The 22,496-nt window shown below is 39.7% G+C and overlaps 1 protein-coding gene across 1 annotated transcript; it reads left to right on the top strand.

Moving 5' to 3' along the window:
* The first annotated feature begins 11,333 nt into the window (after positions 1 to 11,333).
* kcnj12b (potassium inwardly rectifying channel subfamily J member 12b) lies at positions 11,334 to 20,063 on the top strand. The gene is made up of 2 exons (XM_084405382.1): positions 11,334 to 11,766; positions 17,279 to 20,063. Exon 2 carries the CDS (start codon positions 17,353 to 17,355, stop codon positions 18,619 to 18,621), a length of 1,269 nt encoding a protein of 422 aa, XP_084261508.1. The 5' UTR covers positions 11,334 to 11,766; positions 17,279 to 17,352; the 3' UTR covers positions 18,622 to 20,063.
* Positions 20,064 to 22,496: the final 2,433 nt, after the last annotated feature.

The following is a 22,496-nucleotide window of genomic DNA, read 5'->3' as shown; positions in this document are numbered from 1 at the left end:
CACACACTTGCCTGTGCTTTTGGAATGGTTGCCTCAAAAGCCCTTTGAGGAGAAGAGACTTTTATTTATCTGTCCAATCATAACAGTCTCTCATGATAATCTTTCCTTGAAAGAAAAATTAATGTGATCTTTCATGTGTGCAAGAGAAAAAACCAAAGAGAACATGGCGGAAGAAAGAAAAACAAAAGGGAAGTCAAACATGATCCTGCAAAGCAAACAATTAAACAATTGCTGAGAAGAACTTTATATCAATATAGTTTAATTTAATTAGTTAATAAAATGAAGAAGAAGAGGAATGAGAGGAGGATAATCAAAGAAAAAGACATTAACATATAAACATTTCAAAATTGGAAAAGGTTATTTAAGATTGTAATAATTGTATTTTGCATCAAATAAATGAGAGAGAGAGAGAGAGAGAGAGAGAGAAGCCTACACAGAAATGAGTTCTGCTCGTGTTTCATGAATGAGGCCCAAAGTGTTTCTAATGATAGCAGTTCGCCTCGTCTCAGTGAGGCATAAAGCACCTTGGCTTACGGTCCATGTTGTTGTTTTCTATGAGATCAAACTGAACATCATCTCATCCAACTTGTTGCCTCACTTACAAAAAGCCACGAAGAAAAAAGGAATTAACCTAACATACTTCTGTAGTGTCTTTATGAATCAGCAACATGTGCAGCAACTAATGCATCTAACAGACCTTGTAATCATGTGTAGTCATCAACATTATGCGACACAACATGTTAAATATGCATACATGTTTTTACACTAGTCATCGCTATTCTCAGAATGTATTAAAAACAACTGCACATAAAAAGTGTATTTTAATAAAGCTATTGTTATGTGATGACATCATATATGCAATATAATATTGTGTCTACGTGATTGCATGTAAACCCTCATATTATCACAAATAGATCCCTAGATGAAATAAATCATTCTGAGGGCACGGGTGAAATAACAGATGATGTTTTCCACCATCCCGATCTGTTCGTGCAGAGGTTCTGGAATGGGACGGTACAGGAACGTGTGTAAGAAAGGGAGCTTCCCTGTTTGTTGGCTGCAGGGCTTATGTGTACCATCTAAAATCTATCTGAGGAAATGGCGAGGAGACTTCAAGACCTCTTGGGTGTGAGAGATCTGTTTTCAAGGGGCTTGATGCCAAATGTCACAAACTCAAACAGGACCCTGCCAAATGCACACACCATGTACCATGAGTGTAAATACTCTGGCATAAAGAAAACAATTTTGCACTGGAGAAATACTGTAGCGGACAAACAGGGTTACCATAGATCAACTTGTACAGCATGGTGCTCCAACAGTTCAGTTCCCATGAAACATGCAAATTATCTTGCATGAACTCTTGAATGCTCTTTCTTTCTGAGTAGAATGCTTGTATTTTGTTCCGTAATTCTCTTTTTGTGAGTTTTGTGTTTGCATGTGCATGGTGTGTGAGTGTATTCTCTGAGGTGCTGCTCCACTAACTCTCTCATTACTCATTTTGATCAGCACACCTGGGCAGCGGTGAAAATAAATGACACACTTTCCCCCATGTACAATCCCTCTCTTCTTTTCTGTATCAAATAATGTCTGTTCCATTACAGCTGCATGTTCATTTTCTGTTGCTTCTGTCTGTGTTGTTGATACAGTCTCATCTCTAACATTATGCATATAGGCTATAATTAGGTCTCACTACATCTGCTGTATCCTGATTGATTACTTGTGTCTGTGCTGTATCTTGACTCTACTCCATTACTGGACACGCACACACCTGTTAATCAGCAGTTGGTCCTTGTGATGTAGTTGATGAGACTCTTGATTGTCTACAGTGAAAATAGCAGAAGAGCTCATCAACCCCATTTACATAATGGAAACACAACAAGAGGCTCAATTAATGCTCGTAATTAAAATCTTTTGTCAAACTGAGGTGTTACGTAAAGCTATTTTGTGTATCTTGATATTTTAGCTTTTTTTTCTTTGTCACTAGCGCAAAAATTACTAAATGTTACTATACAGGCCTATATAGTACAGGCGATTAGAATACATATTAATTCACATTTTAGAATTCAGCATATTATAATTATTTCTGAAGTGACACTGCAGACTGGAGTAATGATGCTGAAAATTTAGCTTTGCCATCACAGGAATAAAATTACATTTTAAAATATATTAAAATAATAAAACATCGCAATAATATTTCACAATAAAAAAAATTGTAGCCTTGGTGAGCCCAAACTTATGAACACCGGTGTATACTAAAACAGTAGCAATGAAACAATGACCTTCACTTTTAGTAGAGAAAAAGAGACAGAAACAAATACAGTTAGATACTTTGTTGCACGTAGTGTTTTGCGTTTATGTTGCACATTTTTGGTTGTTATTCCTGCAGGTGAATTTTTTTACTTCTGATTAAGCAGAATGAATGCAGGTCTGTAAGAAAGATGGAGAGAAAGATGAATGGCAAACAAGGTGAGAAACTAGTTTATAAGAAGGTAGAGAAACAGCACAGCACATTTGGGGTCACACACTTACTTAGAGTAGCTAAGTAGATCATGCTCAGTGTGCCACTGTGTGTGTGAGCATGTGTGTGTGATATTTATCAAATTCACATTGTATAAATGGGTCTGTGTGCTCTTTAAATTTGGTATCATCCCCTGTGTGATGCATGCCTACTGTACACCATTTATCTTTAAAAAGAAATGTGTGAGAACTTTTCAAACAGGGCTGCAGTGATTAAACACACAGCAAACAAAAATTTGCCTAAGTGGCAACACATAAGAGAGCCTGTGGCCTAAATACCAAACATGACATTTTTTGTCCTATGTGAATTTGTATTGATGCATGTGGGAATCAAATGGAAAAATCAACATGTCTGTATCACTCTTAAAAACTAAAGGTTCCAAAATGTTGTTTTTGCAGTGATGCCATAGACTAACCATTTTTGATTCCCAAAAGAATCTTTCAGTGAAAAGGTCTTAAAATAACCATTTTTTTCTTGAAGAACCTTTTAATAACCTAAAGAACCCTTTTCTACAATAAAGAACCTTCCCCATCTGTTAGTCACTACAACGTTATGTTGGTCAAATGTGGTCAAAATTGGAAGCCCCAATCACCTCTGAGTTTTAGAAAAACGGCTAATGGAATTGGTGAGTGGAATTTGCATGCTGAGCCACTCCCCCGTACATACATGTATATAAGATGGCAGCAGGCATCCACTCTTTCAGATTTTTGCTTCAGAGCTGAGTGGTTGCACACAGCAATCACTCTTTCCAATCACCTACTAAAAGAGTTGAAGAATGGATCTTTCTTAGCTGGAAGATCTAAGGCGCATTCAGCGGTGTTTCGCCAGCGGATAAGTGCAGCGATTCCCACTGGGCGCTTCAGTATAAAAGAGAATTTCCCTAAAAGAGCAAAACGGACGTCGAGCATCTTTTTAAAGTGTGTTTCTGGATGCCTTCGTTTCCTGTCTTCATCTGACGGCCGCCACTGCTGTCTCACATGCGGCGTTTGTGGATAGTTCATGTCCTCACTGCAAGAACATGACCATGTCGACACTGTGGTCGTGACTCGCCTTTCTCGTGAAGGCTAGAGTCCCGTTTCATGTTACCCAGCCCGCTGCCTCTGCACAAAGCAGAGCCATATGGTTTACACTCTGGGAGACCTGAAGGTTACAGTGGGAGCGTTTCCGCTGGGCTAGTCTCCATGGACCACTGGCTCCTCTGTGGTGTCGTGTGCTGTTGAGCTGCCGGATGGTGTGGGTCCTTCTCATGGGGGACCCAGCGTGTCTTTCTGAACTCCTGGATTAGATGTAGATAGCTGCATCGGAGAGTGGGCTATTGTCCTCTGGAGAGGAAGATGAGGCTGAGCTTCCCCTTTCGGGCGTGGTCACTCATGCCAGATTCATGAGTCGGATTCAGAATTGACGGCCATGCTTGTCTGGGCCACTGTGGGCATCCATTCCGCCCCAGTGCCTTTCTTCTCAGAAGTGCATGAGGAGGTTCAGAAATCATGGAAGGCACCTTTTACTGATTAAAGCCTCTTCGCAGCCTCCTCCAATCTCACTAACTTTGATGGTGGGGCCGCCAGGGGGCTCGTGGAGATTCCCCAGGTGGAGCATGCAATTGCAGTGCCCACAAAGTGCCGCCACCTAGCGGAACCGTACACATATCCCGTCCAAGGCCTGTAAGACGACAGCAGCCGCCTCCGCCTTGCATGTGATGCATGCCATCCTGCAAGTACACCAGGCCAAAGCACTGAAAAGAACTGCACAAGGTTAGTTCTGAGCCGGGGTTGATGCCTCAGCCAGACGATGTCCATCTTGGAGGCCCAGGAACTCCATCTCTGTCTAAACCTTGCTGAGATGTGGAATGTCGACAAAGTACACTTTCTCGACACCCCCATCTTGCAAGGTGGCCTCTTCAGTTCTCTGAAGTCCAGAAGCAGACGGAGGCCATTAAGCACATCTTGCCCCAGCGAGATACCTCCACCACCAGGCAACAACTCGGCTGCAAAGTCGAGCCCCCCACAGGAAAGCGACGCAGCCCGTCCCTCAGGCTGCCACTAAACCCTCAAAACGCCCATCAAAGTGGCCCTGATATGGCCCAGAGATGAAGGGAGCAGCTCTGCATCAGGAGGGGGTTAACGCACCGCTCCTCTCCAGGTGGAGAATCCTTTGTTTCCTTTATAAGAGTTTATTTCTGTTCCACTGCTGGCTCAATGGTGGTACCCACTAGAGAGCAGTTTCCTCAATCTCTGGGCCATAAAGGGCACAGTCTGGCAGTGAGCGATGCTTTTCTTCCTAATTTCCATCCCCCCTTTCCACATTTGCCGCGAGGTCGCGCTTCAAGGACATGTTGACTCCTCACGCATCTCTGGCCACCCCCTTTGCAGGATCCTTGGAGACAGGTAAGTGTCACACTACACTCACTGCCTCTACTTTGGGATACTACACTTCCCGGGTTGGGCCCCAGCCAGCGCTCTTCCTCGCTGCCCCTCTGTGGGTACATCGGTTGTCAACTTGCAACTTGCACGGAGCCTGGCTAGCGCTTCCCAGCCCGTCCTGCTGGCTCTTGCGTACAATCAGACTTGGCTACGAGATTCAGTTCGCCAGGCATCCCCCCCAGGTTAAGCTGAGTCCTTTTTACCTCAGTGGCAGGCAAAGAAGCCCCTGTACTGCACGCAGAGAGAGCGGTCCTACTGGTGAAGGATGCAATGGAGCCTGTCCCTCAAGCTGAGATGAGCTCAGGGGTTTTACAGCTTTTACTTCATCGTACCCAAGAAAGGCGGAGGGTTACGGCAGATCTTGGATCTGCGAATCTTGAATTGGGCCCTTCACAAGCTCCCATTCAAGAAGCTGACGCAGAAACACATTTAAAAATTCTACAAGGTCCTCCCCTTTAGGCTGTCCCCGTCTCCCTGTATCTTTACTAAAGTCACAGAAGCTGCCCTTGCCCCGCTATGGGAAGTGGGCATTCGTATTCTATATCGAAGACTGGCTCATTCTAGCTCACTCTCGAGATCTGTTGTGGAACACAGGGACCTGGTGCTCAGGCACCTCACCCAGCTGGGGCTTCAGGTCAACTGAAAAAAAGCAAGCTCTCCCCCATGCAGATCATCTCTTTTCTTGGTATGGAGTTGGATTCGGTCAACATGACGTCTCACAATCGAGCGCACACAGTCAGTGCTGAACTGCTTGAATATGTTCAGGGGGAAGACAGTGGTTCCACTGAAACAATTTCAGAGGCTCCAGGGGCATATTGTATTGGCATCTGCTGTCATGCTGCTCAGATTGATGCATAGGAGACTTAGCAGTCTCCTATGCATCAATCTGAGCAGCATAACAGCAGATGCCAATCACAATGGCCACACAGCCAAGTCCCAGGATGGGCACGATTATATGTGAATGAAAGCCTAAATTAAATCTGTTCATCATATAAAGCAATCGAGTTCCAAAAATTTGGACTAAACTGATCAATTCATATAGTTTTACGATCTCTTTATTAACTTTTTGAAACGTCAAAGCATTGCATAGCTGTCAATGGAGGGACAGAAATCTCTCCTATTTAATAAAAAAAGATCTTAATTTGTGGTCTGAAGATGAACAAAAGTCTTACGGGGTTTGGAACGACATGAGGGAAATAATTGTTCATTTTTGGATGAACTATCCCTTTAAAATTGTGTTCAAACTATCCAAACACAAAGAACTTGTAGGCTGCGTTCGAAACCGCATACTTCCCTACTATATAGTAGGGGAAAAAGAGTAGGCGAGCGAAAAAGTATGTACGAATCCTCTGTATTCATAAAAGAGTAGGCGAGAATTACCTGGGTGACGTACTAATTATCGCGAGATTCGGACGTACGTATACTTATAGTGCGTTCCAATATGCCTACTATTCTACTATATAGTAGGTGAAAACAGTACGTGAAAGAAAAAGTATGTTCGAAACATCAGTATTCATAAAAGAGTAGGCGAGAAGTTCCCGGATGACTTACTGCTTCCGGCCAGATTTTCGAGCGCTCATCCGATGGATACTTTTCTATCCCAGGAGGCCACGCGAGAGGATACGTCATTATCAAACATCGCAGAGATCAGTGACGCGGCCACGCGGGTGCTTTCAAATGTGAGTAAACACGGTTCCTTGTGTTAAAATTGCATGTGCTGAACTACTGTAGAGTAAACTGTTGAATTGTTGAAGGTGTAAAGACGTTACACAGTATAGTATGGTTGTGATTTTGCTGTAAAAACACGTTTTATTATGTATAGCTATCAGGGGAGCTTCAGTAAGGACACGTAAGTTACGTCTCTTAAGTGGATTTACATAAACCATATACATCTTAAAGACGCTTATTTTAAATGTCTATTTACATCTGACAGGAAAATCTTCAATAAGTATTGCAGAAGAGCACATCACAACATGAAATAGACATCTGAGTGATGTATGTGTGCTATTATGTAGAACAAATCTATAAAGTAAACATAAGTTATCTATTTTATTTGTCCTTTAGTACTGTTGATAAATTGATGAACATTTATGTTGAATAAAAAGTTAAAACAACCTCAACATGTAAATGTAGTGTTGAGCTCATAAATCACAGAGGTAACGTGAATCTTTTCTAGATGTTACAGGGACAGATGAACAGATGTGTGTTTATCCGGTGGAGAGTGGCTCATGAAGCTGAATGCTGCCATCAAAGGCTTTGAGTGAGTATATTACAGAAATGAATAACAACAACAATTTAAATATTAAGTTCTAGTTTATTTTAATTATTGTAATTTCAAACAGAGCTATTACAACACTTTTCTGATTCTTGATTTCTGTGCATTTCCTGCAGCTTTTGTGGTGGAGCAGGACCTGCAAGGAAAGATGATGGCGGCATTTGTGAAAAAAAAAGCATTTTTTTCTTCTAAATAATACTGAAATCAAATTACATTGTGCTGTTAAAATGACTGCTTTTGTGTTATGTTCGTGCATTTTTGTAGGATCTGAAATGTCAGCAGACTGGTGTGAGCACTGAGGATGAAAAGCAGCACAGAGCTGAATCTGGAAATGGTGCCATGGATGAGACCCTCCATCACTCCACCTGCCCTTATTGCCTCAGATTGTGAAGCACAACACATCACGCAACAACCTCAGGCACAAAGGAACGGCTCACTGGCGGTCAGCTGATTCATCAGAATAAAGCCGCAGAATGGGAACCGCTGTGTTGAGATGGCAGTAGAATGTGGGGTTCAGCGCCTGTAGCCTATATACATGATTGTAGTTTGAATAAGGCTTTGTTTCATGTGTTGACTTGTATATGCTTTTTTTTTATTGTGTGATGGTGACTTTCATTCATTCTTTACTAATTTATTAATATTTCTCATTGTTGTCAGTAAATAAAATATAATTATTTAATTAATTAATGCTTTAATTAATTGTTTGAATGAAAATGTAGATATGTTCACTATATACACATCTAGAGTGTATTCATGCATAGCTATGTAATATGACATACATTACATTTTGTTTGTTTTATTGAATTATATAATTTTCAGTAAAAAGTAATATAATTAAGTATTGGTCAGCATTTATTGTTGTTATTATTGTATGTTTTGGGGTGGGATAGCAATGCAATTCATTCTGGGGTAATATACATTTTTAATATTAATGATACTTAAATTTTTCGAGTATAAAATCAACAGTTTTCTCCAAAGGCGAATCTTCACACAGCTGCCCAACGTCTCCTTTGTGCAGACATTACAAATGCTGAGGAAAACCGTTCTAGGTAGGGCAGTCGAGTTACTGATGTTATGAGGTATATATATATATATATATATATATATATATATATCATGGGTTTGCATACATAATATGAGATTTTATACACAGGAAAAAAGAACCTACAAGGTTGAATATCTTAATATATATTATCTTAATGAATTCATTATAATACTATTAAAAAATTCATTTTTTGTTATTTATAGGCCTAGGCCTGAGGGATGAAATTAAACATAAAGCAGTAAGCCACTTTTGCTTGTGGATGAAAATGTTTGGATATAAAATAAAGAAATTAACAACATATTCAAGAGATGACAATTTTGGGATTTCGTAATAAAAATAAATAATATCGGTAAGGATAAAACGGTGGGTCACATTAGTAGGGTTAAATATAAGAACTTAAATCAACCCTAAATGTATTCACAAAATAAATGGGCAGCAGTTTCTTCAAAAAGACCACAAAATGAGCAAGTTTAATCAATATCAAGATATTTACAGATAGATGAATTAAACGTGTCGTTCAAATCTTTTGTTGCGCTTGTGATAACGCGTCGTAGGTCACATGATAACGTCAACAGATGTCCGGTTCGCATTCATACTTAACGAGATCAGGCTATGAAGTACCTACTCTTTTAGCGCTCGTTAAGTAGGCCTAAGTAGCCTACTTATTGAAATTAAGTAGCCTACCTACTCATTGAGTATGCGGTTTCGAACGCAGCCAGCGATTTACATTATAAAAGAGGCAGGGCTTAGCAATATCATTTGTATAGTTTTACTGAATCCATAAATGTACTTTTGTACTTACTGTCACTTTTGCTCATATCGCTCTACTCTTTCAAACAGCCTATTTTCCACTCATGTTATTTTCATGCTCCATATGGCGTGAAGTTAGAAAAAGGGACACACGTGCGCGCGCACACACACACACACACACACACACACACACACACACACACACACACACTTCGATTAATAATCTGTCAGTGTTTCGTTGCACAGAGCTTAAGGAGGACAGCATATAAAAGTGGAACTTCCTCCATATCTGCAGAGAGCCAAGATTGTCTTCAGTGGAGAAAACATTCACACTGTTACTTCATTGATAAAAAGGGCACAATGACATAATTTAGACTAAGTGTGTGTGTGTGTATGTGAGAGAGAGTCTCTACAGTAATAATTTAACTCTAGTCCATATGGACCCTTGAATTTCCACAACAGACATCTGTTCCTCTGCCTCAGGGCCAACACAGACATATTTCCTAATAAATATTACAACAAAATCACATGCACACAAACACTTGACACCCTGGAATGACAAAAGTCTTCATAGCTTTGTGCAGAATAAATGAGCAATTATGTAATGGCTGAATTAGTCCTAATTAGGTGTGCTGTAATAAATTTGCATTTATAATTCATTCTCTATGAGAGCTTTTTCTTTGACAGCCATTTAAAAGTATAGTTGTGTAAATTTGAATGACTTCGATTATAGTGCACAGGGTGTTTGAACAATTTTTATAATACTTTTATGATGCTATTTTGAAGTGTGATATCTTCAGTCGTCATTCCCTTTTATTGTTTTGAAAAAGAGCAGCCTGGATATTCCTCAAATATTTAACTTTTGTGTTCCACAGAAGAAAGACAGTTTCATGGGTTAAGAACGACACAAGGATGGGTACACAATGACACTATATTCTCATTAATCACACATGCTCTAAGCCAAAGGTGAGAAACTCTGAGCCAAAGTCTGATAAAAGATTAAAAAAAAATTTTTTAAATAAAAATAATTCTAGAGTGTTAATTGGTGTTTGTGGAACGGGAGGACCATTAGATTAAGGATTCAATTAAACGTACAGAAGTAATTAAGAGGCAGATACTCTAAACAAATGGTACTTAGACTCAATTAGGCAGCATGCAAATAATACGGTCACATAATCTTAGACCTGATTGGCTGGTTAAATCACAGTCAGATACATTTTTGTTAGAACCTTTTTTTGTGTGTGTGTGTTTGCAAAACTCTTGTTATAATATCAAATAATGTTCCAATAATATTCAAATAATAAGTTATTTTAAATTGGAATAATACTACACAATATATAATATTCCTTTGGTTTTTATTTCTAAAACAAACCCTTGGTGAGCAAGACACTTCTTTCAAAAACATGTAAAAAAAAATCTAACCGACCCCAAACTTTTGAACAGTAGTGTATAAAGCATGGCTTAAAATAGTTTCTTTACATTCCATTGATAACTCAACATGGATTCACTTGAACCGTTTGTTGTTTACAGTAAACTTCTGATCCCTTCGTTCAATAGCAAATCAATAGCAGTCCTTGTAGATCAGTTCCAAACATAGCAAGCAATGCACAACATGAAACAGTATCAGGTCAAGCCACTGCAACCCAAGCTGACATCACAGCGGGCGCCTTAGTATGTTTACAATGAGAGGTCTACCTATCTATCTATCTATCTATCTATCTATCTATCTATGTAGAGAAACGGTCACACAGACACTTCTACCACCACCACACACACACACACACACACACACACACACGGGTAGGAGTCAGATTAATTAGTCAGCATGACCATGCATGACAGATGAGCATATATGTGTTCATTTGTGCTTATTTGTAGAGGCAAATGTCCTGGTTCTGTCATCATCCTTGTGTGTGCAACCCAAACCAAAGAGCCAGCCTCTTTAAAACGATTATTCATCTGAGAACATGTTCTCACACACTCACACACACACACACACACTAACCTTATGCAAACACTATGAAAAACAGTGTCCACAAATCCCAGTTCACAACTAAGAGAAAACAGCACAAGACCATTCAAACAAAACGATCTTTAGGATTTGCTAATTTCACACTCACGGGAACACATTTGTCAGTCTGTAATCTATTCAGCCAACGTAGAGGGCAGTAAAATGTTCTTATTTTGGTTTTGTGCGTGACCACCAGGCTGCTTTTCAAGAGCATCGGTGAGACTGTGGTCCCTGCAAATGCCAACTTCAGAGAGAGAGGGAGCAAATGAGAGAGAGAGAGAGGGTGTGAAAAACTGCAGCAAAGATCAGATAGCAGACAAGAGTGAGAGAGAGGGGAAAAAAAGGAGAGAGAAAGAGAGAGCAGTTTTTTAAATGTTCAAAGAGACGAGGTGGCGCACTGGAACATTAGGGAATCTCTGGACACGTGAGGATGACCGCGGCACTGCTGAAGATTACTGAAACGTCAGAACAACACTCGTTGATGGAACATTCTGAGGTTGTTAGCATATAATCTGCAGGCTTTAGATAAGAACCTCCTTCGAATACATGCGTACATGTGTGCGAATTTCCTTCTGTGTAGGTGACGCTAAAGATGAGGACCTCGTTGAACAGTCAGGATCCCTTTTTTTCTTTAAAAGGGTGTTTTTTCCTGTAGGGGAACTGTAAGAAATTCAATGGAATCATGCTTTAGCTCAACTTCAGATCTCTCTCTTACATATTTCCATGCACACAAAGGGAAGAAAAAAGGTAAGCAGAATATGTTTTGTTGATATTTTAAGTGCCTGTTGACTGCACATATTCCTTCAGCTTCTATCGGCTCTGTCTCACTCACATGGACAGTCTACAGGTATTTTCTGCAACCTGTAGGCGGTTTGCGTTTTTGATGTCTGCGAGTGTTTTGGTGCCTTTAATGTGCCGCACATGAATAGAGTCATATAGAGTAGGTGATGGTCATCAACACTGCATGTCCTGTACCTTCACTGTGTGTTATCAAATCAATGAGGGGGCTGTCACACCCAATACAGCATTCCCACAATGACAGATGTCCCCTGGAATATGTTGAGAATATCTTTGTTTTTTAAAATCTATGAGCATCATCTAAAACATCTAAAGTCTAAATTTAGATTCGGTCAGATGTAATCCAAATCGGGATTGTGTAAACGCTGTATGTTCAACACTCAGACACCTGTTTGGATGAATATATCATGACAAAAATATAAAATCATAAAAATGTTATGGTTTTTGAAAACCAGGCTGAATGTCATTGGCAAAAAGAAAAGTCACCAGATGCAACTCTTTTCGGCACTGCACAAATGGCGAGGGTGTGATACGAGTCTAAGTTCAGAAAGTTTGTTAAAGGAGACCGATGCAGCTCTGGGCTGTATTGGAAATGTTTGTTGGGAGGAGCAGTGTGGAGTAATATCTGAAGTCTGTCAACTGTCTGTCAAAGTTCTCACAAACTGCCATCACTTTAATTTCTCATCATATTTGCCATTTTGGGACTGGAGGAGCTGTTGGATGGGTAGATTGTTAATAATTATGTCTGAGAATTGAAAATGACAGCTGTCTGGTTTGATTCTAAGTGTGTATGAAAAGCAAAAAGGACACAGAATGTTCTCTTCAGACTAAGTTTCCATCGACCAACCACCATAGGGTGCAGGTTTTTACGTCAGACTCTCATAACCGAGATTATCTTCTCCCACAATTCTTTCTTAATGCTACTAAGAACTGCCTCAGTACAAAACCTTTTCCCAATCATGTTTCTTGGTTTAAAGAAACCTAATTTATAGTTTTATTTAATCTTATTTTAGTGCAAAACATGCAGTGCATATTTGAGAGATAAAAGCAGGGATCATTTTTTTATTTTACTGCAAAACACATATCTCTTATATCACTTTATATTTTATATTATATGTTATATAAATGTAGCTACCACAGAGCATTGATTAGCTTATCTTTACTCATCATAGCGCCACTATCGAACCACTACATGATCAGAGGATCTGCTGACATTTAGAAAGGAATTATCTGACATCACATCAGGACGCAGTGAAGATACTGACCCCACTGTCTCTGTCACTGGAAAATCTACTTTGTATTCTCACGGCTATCATTGAAAAACTTATTAAGTGCTCAACTGTCTCTCTCGTTTCACGTCTCTTCTCTCAGTTTTGAGTGATTGGCCACCTGGATGATGACTAAAATAACACCGCATGAAGCCGACAGTCGCCCCTCAAACAAACACACACACCTACACACACACACACAAAATTTCTACCAGACAGGTTTCCATGGAAACCTCTATATCCCTCTAGTTTTTCTTGTGATTCTTTTATTTTTGAGAATTGTAAGAACTATGCTGTATTTCTTTGCTTTCATGCGTACACATGCAGGAAATTATATGTTTTTCTCATTATCACTCTCGCCGAATCTGAGGCTTCTTAGCTATTCGCACTCACCAATATAGCACCTGACACTACCCAGCCCCCAGTGTGTGAGTGTGTGTGTGTGTGCAAACATGTGGAGTCTGTGTGTTTTTACGTCTCTCTGTCAGTACAGTATGTCTTGGAGCGCAGATTCTTGCAAGTGTGTGCGTGCATGCAGTAGCCTGACTGAGACAGGCATCTATTATTAGAAAGACAGATCACTTGACTCAGGCACTGGCTAGACGCCTAAATCTGGACCCCACCGGCAGCTCCCGGCTCAGAGCTCTGTCAAAAAAAAAAACAGTAGTGAGAAAATCTGAATAATGATAATGATGATAACGATAAGAATAAGGACCGCACTCCAGCTCCTCTCAGGCTCTGAGGTGTGCGCACTTCAGCACTTCACTGTACGAATGTGCGGAGTTTCACAGGAAAAGTGCGAAATTACTTTAATTAGCTACATCTGCTGTGAAACAACCAGACGACAGTTCTGCTCATCTGCTCTCTCCTTACTCACACTCACAGAACAGCACTTTCACACACACTCTCACAGAGGAGTAACACACTTTTTTAGCTGCAATGAAGACTCATAGGATTCATTTTGGGACTACTTTGGCCTGCATCACACAGGTTTACCTTTCATTGACATTTTCAGTATTCTAATACTATATATATATATTATATAAAATTAATAGTTTGGACTTTTTAATAAATCCAGATATTTGTTAACATTTTATTCTTTTTATCATACTGCTGTTACCATTTTCTAAAAGTATTAAGCCAATAGAGGCTGTGTGTTACTGTGATTTTACCATGTTTAAGTGGCTTTGCGTCTAACTGCCTGTCATATTGCTTTAGTTTATTAAATAATTTATTAAATAAACTACATACTGCAGTATGTAATTTTTTTTTAATGTTTTTGAAAGAAGTTTCTTATGCTCAACAAGGGTGCATTTATCAAAAAAATACAGTAAAACAGTAATATTGTAAAATAGTATTACAGTTCACAAATATAGCTGCAAGCAGCCATTATCGGGGCCAAGCGCAAAGACAAAAACAAACCATGCCAACATGTCTAGGAGTATCAGACCAACTGCAACAAAGAGCAATTAAAGACAATTTAAGATGATTTTACGCAAAATGGGTGAAAAAAAATCATATATACAGTCACTAATAATATAATTGAATGGTTTGTCACTTTTGAGTTGGCGCAGTTACGAAATTGATGTGGTGTGGTCAGAGTGAGGTGACAATGAAACATACAAAGTAAGGTGTCAATATGTCAAGGCATTGCAGAGATAAAGCCTGAATGTCATTTTGGCATCATGCCTCAACTTTGCTGCTGCGGTATATGAAATTCCATAAAATTTTGTTGGTACGGTCTGGGGATGATACGATTAAATTTTGGTGAAAATCGGACAAACGATCTAGGAGAAGTTCGGAAAAAGTAGGTTTTAAAAGAAAATAAAGATGGCGGACAGGAAGTTTGACTGACTATGGCAAAACTGGTATCTATGTTTTCGGCATAACCCAAGGAATCTATTAAGACCAGTGTTATTACAATAGGCAAATTTATTCAAAAGTTATTAGCATTTTTGGAAATGCCCCGAAACGTTTTGAGTATCTTCAAGGCATGGTGCCGGTGACTCATACCGAGTTTCGTAACGATACGCTAATATATTCATAAAGTATAGCATTTTATATCACAATACTGTATTGAAGTCAAATGGCAATTTCATGTTTTGTTCTGTTATAGCTCCAACACGAAGCACAATCCCACTTTATTTTAATGTGTCCTCAGAGTGAGCCCATACATGTGTGTGTGTCAAATTTGGTGAAAATATCTCATTTTGAGTTATATACATTTATACGTATAAATAAACACATAAAAAATGACCCACACCTGAATTTGTTTGCATTCTCTTGCCACTTTCTATTCATAGTTTGACATTTGGGCATAAGCATTTAGCCAACGACCTATGTTTCCGAACTTCCCACGGTGGTTTCGTCTCAACCAGTTTTGAAGATATTGGCAAATGTCTTTTAAGCGCTAAATTACTGATGACCCATACCGAGTTTCGTAACGATACGTTCATGACTTCATAAAATACAGCATTTAGGTCAACGTCTAAAATGGTCGATATGGAACAATTGGATATCAGTCGACTCGGCATGACGCCCTGAATCTAATGAGACTTTTATGATTTTTGGACAAACCGTTCAGAAGTTCTAAGCAAAAATAGCCATTTTTCATATCTCCGGACCAGTAGGTGGCGTTGCGCCGAAATGCAGCATATAGCCTTAGGTCATGCTTGTGATGACATCTACCAAGTTTGGTCTGAATATATTTATACGTAAAGATACAGCTTTACGTCTGTTTTCACAAGCGCTACGTAAAACTAGTTTGCGCGGTATTCGAGAACGGTTTGACCAATCGACATGAATTCCATAACGTTTTGTCGGCATGGTCTGAAGATGGTCTGGTTAAATTTTCGTGAAAATCAGAGCAACTGTCTAGGACGAGTTCGAAAAAGTAGGTTTTTCAGAGAATTCAAAATGGCGTACAAATTTGAAAATGCAATCGAATCGGCTTGAGCAAAGGAATCAGAGGAAAAATCATTTTGTTTTTTTGGCCCTTATGGTTCAAATGTTATTATAGCATAAACATGAGTGAAACTTTGGACAGTTGGTGGTGCTAGAGGGATTGAGTAAGAGACTCCAAATTTGCTATGGTGACAGTTCAGACTGTCCTCTATCAGTGTGCCAAATTTCATAATTTTCCCGCAAGTGGTTCTAAGGGCTTAAATAGACTCCCAGAGCGGATGAAGAATAAGAATAAGAATAAGAATAAGAATAAGAATAAGAATAAGAATAAGAATAAGAATAAGAATAAGAATAAGAACGCCAACGATTACAGTAGGGGCCTCCGCACCGTCGGTGCTTGGCCCCTAATAACGGTTTTCTATTTTAGCAGTCTTAAGTGTCTCATGATCTTCAGAAATCAAGAAACATTTCTTATTATCAATGTTGAAAAAAGTTTGTTGGGTAACATTTTACTTAAAGCCTTTATGTATAATGCATTATAAAAGTATTAATAATGTACGTTATAATTCCTTATATCTTTTGTAAAATGCATTATAATATTCGCAGATTCCCAGTTACGTCTGAAATTGGTTGTCTGTCATGTGTTTTAATGCATTATAGATTATAAAGGTGTAACAGTGAATAGATACAAATTATAATGTATTATAACTGTACAGTACTATTATTAAAGTACTGATCCCAAATGAATGGTAGTGCATATCTACAATATAGGCCTATTTACAAAACAAAATAACTTAATATACTTAAGTTATACTGTTTAAAAGTTTACATACCTTTGGTTCAATATTGCGTGTTACCTCCCTGAGAATCATTGACTGTTCGCCTTTGTGACTGTTCTTGACAAATTTCCTCCAGGTAAGTTCTTCAGAATCCCAGCATGCCCTGCACATCTGAATACTTCTTCACAGTGGCTTTATGTTGTTGAGATAGAGGTTTGTCACTATCACAAACACAAAAGGTTACAATCACACACAATATTGAGAACAAATGGTGTGGAAACTTTTGAACAGGATAATTTGTGAAAATATGTTTGTCTTTTAATTTGTGTACATTTATTTTATCTTTTGGGATATACTTAATTGTGTGTTATGCAGCCTTTTCAGGACAATCTTTTTAAAAATGCTAAACATTTTACAAGGAGTTTGTTAATGTATGAGCACAACTGTATGACAAAATATACAATGAACAAAGACTACATAACTGATATCATTTTTTTGCTTCATCTTCAGGCAACACAAACTGATCGAGAGCTGCATTGGTACTCTCTCCCACTTACGGATTAGTTCTGGCCAGGCAGAGTGGCATGAGTGTGGGCAAGCCCCACCGCTACAACATTGTGTCATCGGAGGAGGAGGACGTGTTCCGCCACAGCAACATGCCCGCCCTCGGCAATGGCTTTGGTAATGGCAAGATCCAGACGCGCCGGAAGGTGCGAAGTCGCTTTGTAAACAAGACAGGCCAGTGCAATGTCAGTTTCTCTCATATGGATGAGCAATCCCAGCGCTACCTCGCCGACATCTTTACCACCTGTGTGGACATTCGCTGGCGGTGGATGTTCGTCCTTTTCTCCCTTGCATTTGTCCTGTCCTGGCTCGCATTCGGGTTCGCCTTCTGGCTTATTGCTCTTGTCCATGGTGACTTAGACCGGCCTTCTCAAGACGACTTCACACCGTGCGTCATGCAGGTGAACAGCTTTGTCGCAGCATTCTTGTTCTCAGTTGAGACGCAAACGACGATTGGCTACGGATTCCGCTGCGTGACTGAGGAGTGTCCTTTAGCGGTGTTCATGGTCGTCTTCCAGTCCATTGTTGGCTGCATCATTGACTCTTTCATGATCGGTGCCATCATGGCCAAAATGGCACGGCCTAAGAAACGGGCAGAAACGATACTGTTCTCGCAAAATGCTGTCATCGCTATGCGTGACGGGAAGCTGTGCCTCATGTGGCGGGTCGGGAACTTGAGGAAAAGTCACATTGTTGAGGCTCACGTACGGGCGCAGCTAATTAAGCCCCGAATCACAGAGGAGGGGGAGTACATACCTCTCGATCAGATCGACATCAATGTGGGTTACGACCAAGGTCTTGACCGCATCTTCCTGGTTGCTCCCCTCACTATCCTACATGAGATAAGCGAGGAGAGTCCGTTGTTTGGAATCAGCAAGCAGGAGCTGGAAACATCAGATTTTGAGATAGTGGTCATACTGGAAGGGATGGTCGAGGCGACTGCAATGACGGCTCAAGTGCGCAGCTCATACCTGGCCAGCGAGATCTTATGGGGCCATCGCTTTGAGCCTGTGGTGTTTGAGGAACGCAACCAGTATAAGGTGGACTACTCGCACTTTCATAAGACCTACGAGGTTCCCTCAACGCCTCGTTGCAGCGCCAAAGACATGGAGGAGAACAAATCCTTGGAATCTGGCGCCAACTTCTGCTATGAAAATGAGTTAGCCTTCATTAGTAGGGATGAAGAGGAGCAGGAGGAGGACAGGGGTGAGAGGGGGACTGAGCTAGAGACCCTTTCAGTCAATCTAAACTTCGATCAGAGGTCGTATCACAAAGAATCTGAAATCTGACCACTGATTGTCACCTTCAAAGACTTTGCTTTATTGTAGAATCAGCCTATTCTTTTAGTGTCGGTTGTAACGAACAGATACAGTGCAATGCAAGTGCCATATGAAACCTTGACCCACTGTCCTAGAGCCATGCTGTAGTCGAGGGCAGGTCAGGAAAAGAAAGTGCTTTTTGTAGTTGTCGGAAATGTGAGGCCTTCCTGTAGGAAAACTTGAAATCTGATTATCTGTTTCTATACTGTAGTTTGAAGTGATAGCTTTAAGTAGTATCATTATGCAATACTAAGCTAGCCTGGGTGCCATTTTGACTAAATCTTTCTCTTGTACACACAATTTGCACAAAATAGGATGTTAACCACTAGTGTGTTTGCTTGGATATTGAGTAGAACCTGATAAACTCTTGTTTGGTGTGATTTACAGCAATAAAGTGACTTGAAGACTTTATCCATGCTCTCCATATTCTACTGATTTTTTCCCCCCACTACGTCAGAGCAAAGACTGTATTGTCTCATAGCTTTATTTTTACCATGTAATGAGGTACTACTATAGAGGTGTGTGGAAGATAATTAACACCTAAATAGACACTGCTAACTGACAATGAGTATGATGGCTCCCAGGCTAGCAAACAGCAAAGACACAAAACTATTTATTCAGTATTAGAAAGTGAGTAGATAAATATACAAGTATGTGAGCGGATGAGTGAAAGATGGGATACAGTTAAACGCTTTTTTTCCCACAACATACCACCATTTACATTCATGCTCAGGACAAACACCCTTGTATAAATCCGCTTACTCACAATGACAGCCAGAGGAACAACAGGTTTAATGTTTAGTGATATATTAAACCCACAAGTCCTGGTTTTGTGTTGTAGCCTTTCACAAATTTTGAAGCTATAAAACAGGATATTTACAACGTTACATGTTTTGCTATAGCAACGGCTACATTTAGCTAGTGTGTGTTTTATGAGCTATGACCTTCAATATGACCTTTCTTTGAGTTTTTGTCCTCAGTATCAAAACAGCTGCCCACTTGCGAATGTGAAAGGAAATGATCAATACTAAAAGCTACTTCTATGGCAGATGCTAAAGAATAAAAAGTCAGTATCGGATTAAGGGCACACAGCAAAAAAACTTGCTTTCCAGAAAAAAACTTGTTGATTACCCTTAAAACAATACCAAAGTTTAATTTGCTCACCCAATTGGTGAATTGTTTTCTTTTGATTTAAATATAAGATAAATCATTTTTATATCCAAAAGACCATATCTAGACCAATTTTGCTTAAAAATAAATATAAATAAACAAAAATACTGATTAATAAAATTATTTCAGGTGAAACTAAATTGTCAACATTCAGCATAATACAACAAGTCCATTTAATTACTCAAGTAGATTTCAACTCACAAACTAATCTAAGAGGTCGAAATTAATTTCAACAAGCAACTGACAACAGACGAACACTAACCACCCACCTTGGGTATATCTTACATGATAATTAGAGCTCACGACATTCTCTCTCCTTTTCAAAATCAGAGCAAAGAGAATTGGAGAGGTGAGAACGAGAGCCGGAGACAAAAAAAGGAACAAAAGAGTGTTCACCCACTCACCTCATCCATCACTTTGCTCTGTGGGGGCAAATAAGAGTGCCTGATTAAATAAAGAAGGCATAAAATAAGAAGATTTAAATAAATTAAACGTTTCATCAAGTTAGATTACAGCCAAAGTCATCCACTCTCCCAGAGGAAGAGAGGAAAAAGAGATGATCCCCTCAACATCATCCACTCTCCAAAAATACAGTATTACACTATACTACGTCATGAAACCATCATATAAGCCAAACCCTCAAAGTTGATTGTTTTTAAAATGCTGTCTGGTCATGAAAAGAAAATGGAGTCATTATTCACACTATGTTATGCAGCAGCTTGGCTGATTTCAGGTCACATCCTCATAACCTCTTCAGTTGGCTTTCTGAGAGTGAAAGTGAGACAGCTCATGCTGATATCAGCTCTTCAGAAATGAAGGCAAGATAGATATAAAATAGTGATGTACTTAGCAAGGAAAAAACAGGTCATACCAGCTCAAGCTGATTTTTTTTGTCTGGTCCAAAAAGGTATACCAGCTCTAACCTCCTGCTTAACCAATTTGGTCTACAGGTCAAACAGCAGGTTTTCCAGCTGATCAACCAACCAGCTTAAAGACCATTAATGATCACCTTGGACCCACAACCATGTAAAACCATCCATATACCTGACCATATATGGATTTTCCAGCAAAGAGAGAGAAAATAAGCAGGGATAGACAACACAAAAATACAAAACAGTATCAACCTTTTTCTGAAATGCAATACAAATGTCTTCCCAGCAATAAGATCCAGAAGTGTACCTTAAAGGAACACGCCGACTTTTTGGGACTTTAGCTTATTCACGTATCCCCCAGAGTTAGATAAATCCATACATACTCTTTTCATCTCCATGCGTGCCTTAAAGGGATAGTTCACTTTGAAATAAAATTTTGGTATGTTTTAGCTTACCTCAAGGGCATCCAAGATGTAGGTGTCTTTTTTTCCGCAGTAGTTTCAATTTTGATATTTTTAGGTCAAACCGTTCTTGTCTGTCAGTCATATAATGCAGGTCTATGGTCACTGTCTCAAAACACAAGCACAGAGTCCAAATTAAAACAATTCCCCATCGTCCAAATTAAACAATTCCCCATCGTAAGTACACATTGATGGCCTAAGACACGAAATTAACCCGCGGGCGGGTATAGATGTATACACTAGATGTCGCCTTCGCTACTGCAGTTCATTGGAACGAAACCGTAGCCAAGGCGACATCTATGTATATATCTATACCCGCCCGCGCCGTCAGATCATTTGGACGTGTGCTGTGTTCAAGAGATAACAACGATATAAATACTGTTCGTTTCCTCACACAAACCGCTCGTTTCGTGTCTTAGGCCATCAATGTGTACTTACGATGGGGAATTGTTTAATTTGGACGATGGGGAATTGTTTTAATTTGGACTCTGTGCTTGTGTTTTGAGACAGTGACCATCGACCTGCATTATATGACTGACAGACAAGAACGGTTTGACCTAAAAATATCAAAATTGAAACTACTGCGGAAACAAAGACACCTACATCTTGGATGCCCTTGAGGTAAGCTAAAACATATAAAAAATTAATTTCAAAGTGAACTATCCCTTTAACTCTGTCTGACGCACCCACCGCTAGCCTAGCTTAGCACAAAGACTGGAGGTAAACAGCTCCAGCTAGCATACTGCTCCCAATAAGTGACAAAATAACATAAATATGGTCACATGAGAGACAGCCATCTTCTAATCGTATACATACTGGGAACTATATTCTCAGAAGGTGAAGCACTGCTACTTCTGTGGAGTGATTTACTCCAATCTGAGCGAACTCTCTGCTCCTCACCACGGGGCTTCTCAGGCGCTGCGAGCAAATCACTCCGCCCAAGTAGCAGTGCTTCGCCTTCGGAGAATATAGTTCCCAGTATGTATACGGTTAGAAGATGGCTGTGTCTCATGTGACCTTGTTATTTGTACACGCTATGACTATACAAATCACAACATGTAAATAGGAAAATGTTGGCGTTATTTTGTCACTTATTGGGAGCAGTGTGCTAGCTGGAGCCGTTTACCTCCAGTCTTTGTGTTAAGCTAGGGTAGCGGTGGGTGCGTCAGACAGAGTTAAGGCACGCATGGAGATGAAAAGAGTATGTATGGACTTATCTAACTCTGGGGGATACGGTGAATAAGCTAAAGTCCCAAAAAGTCGGCGTGTTCCTTTAATGAATCAGAACTTCCTGCATAAAATACAGGATTTGCATACTAATATTAAACAGAAATAAGTATAG

Source organism: Rutilus rutilus (assembly GCF_951802725.1).
Source record: "Rutilus rutilus genome assembly, chromosome: 1".
NCBI classification, from domain to species: domain Eukaryota; kingdom Metazoa; phylum Chordata; class Actinopteri; order Cypriniformes; family Leuciscidae; genus Rutilus; species Rutilus rutilus.
This window is presented reverse-complemented; position numbering and strand designations above follow the sequence as displayed.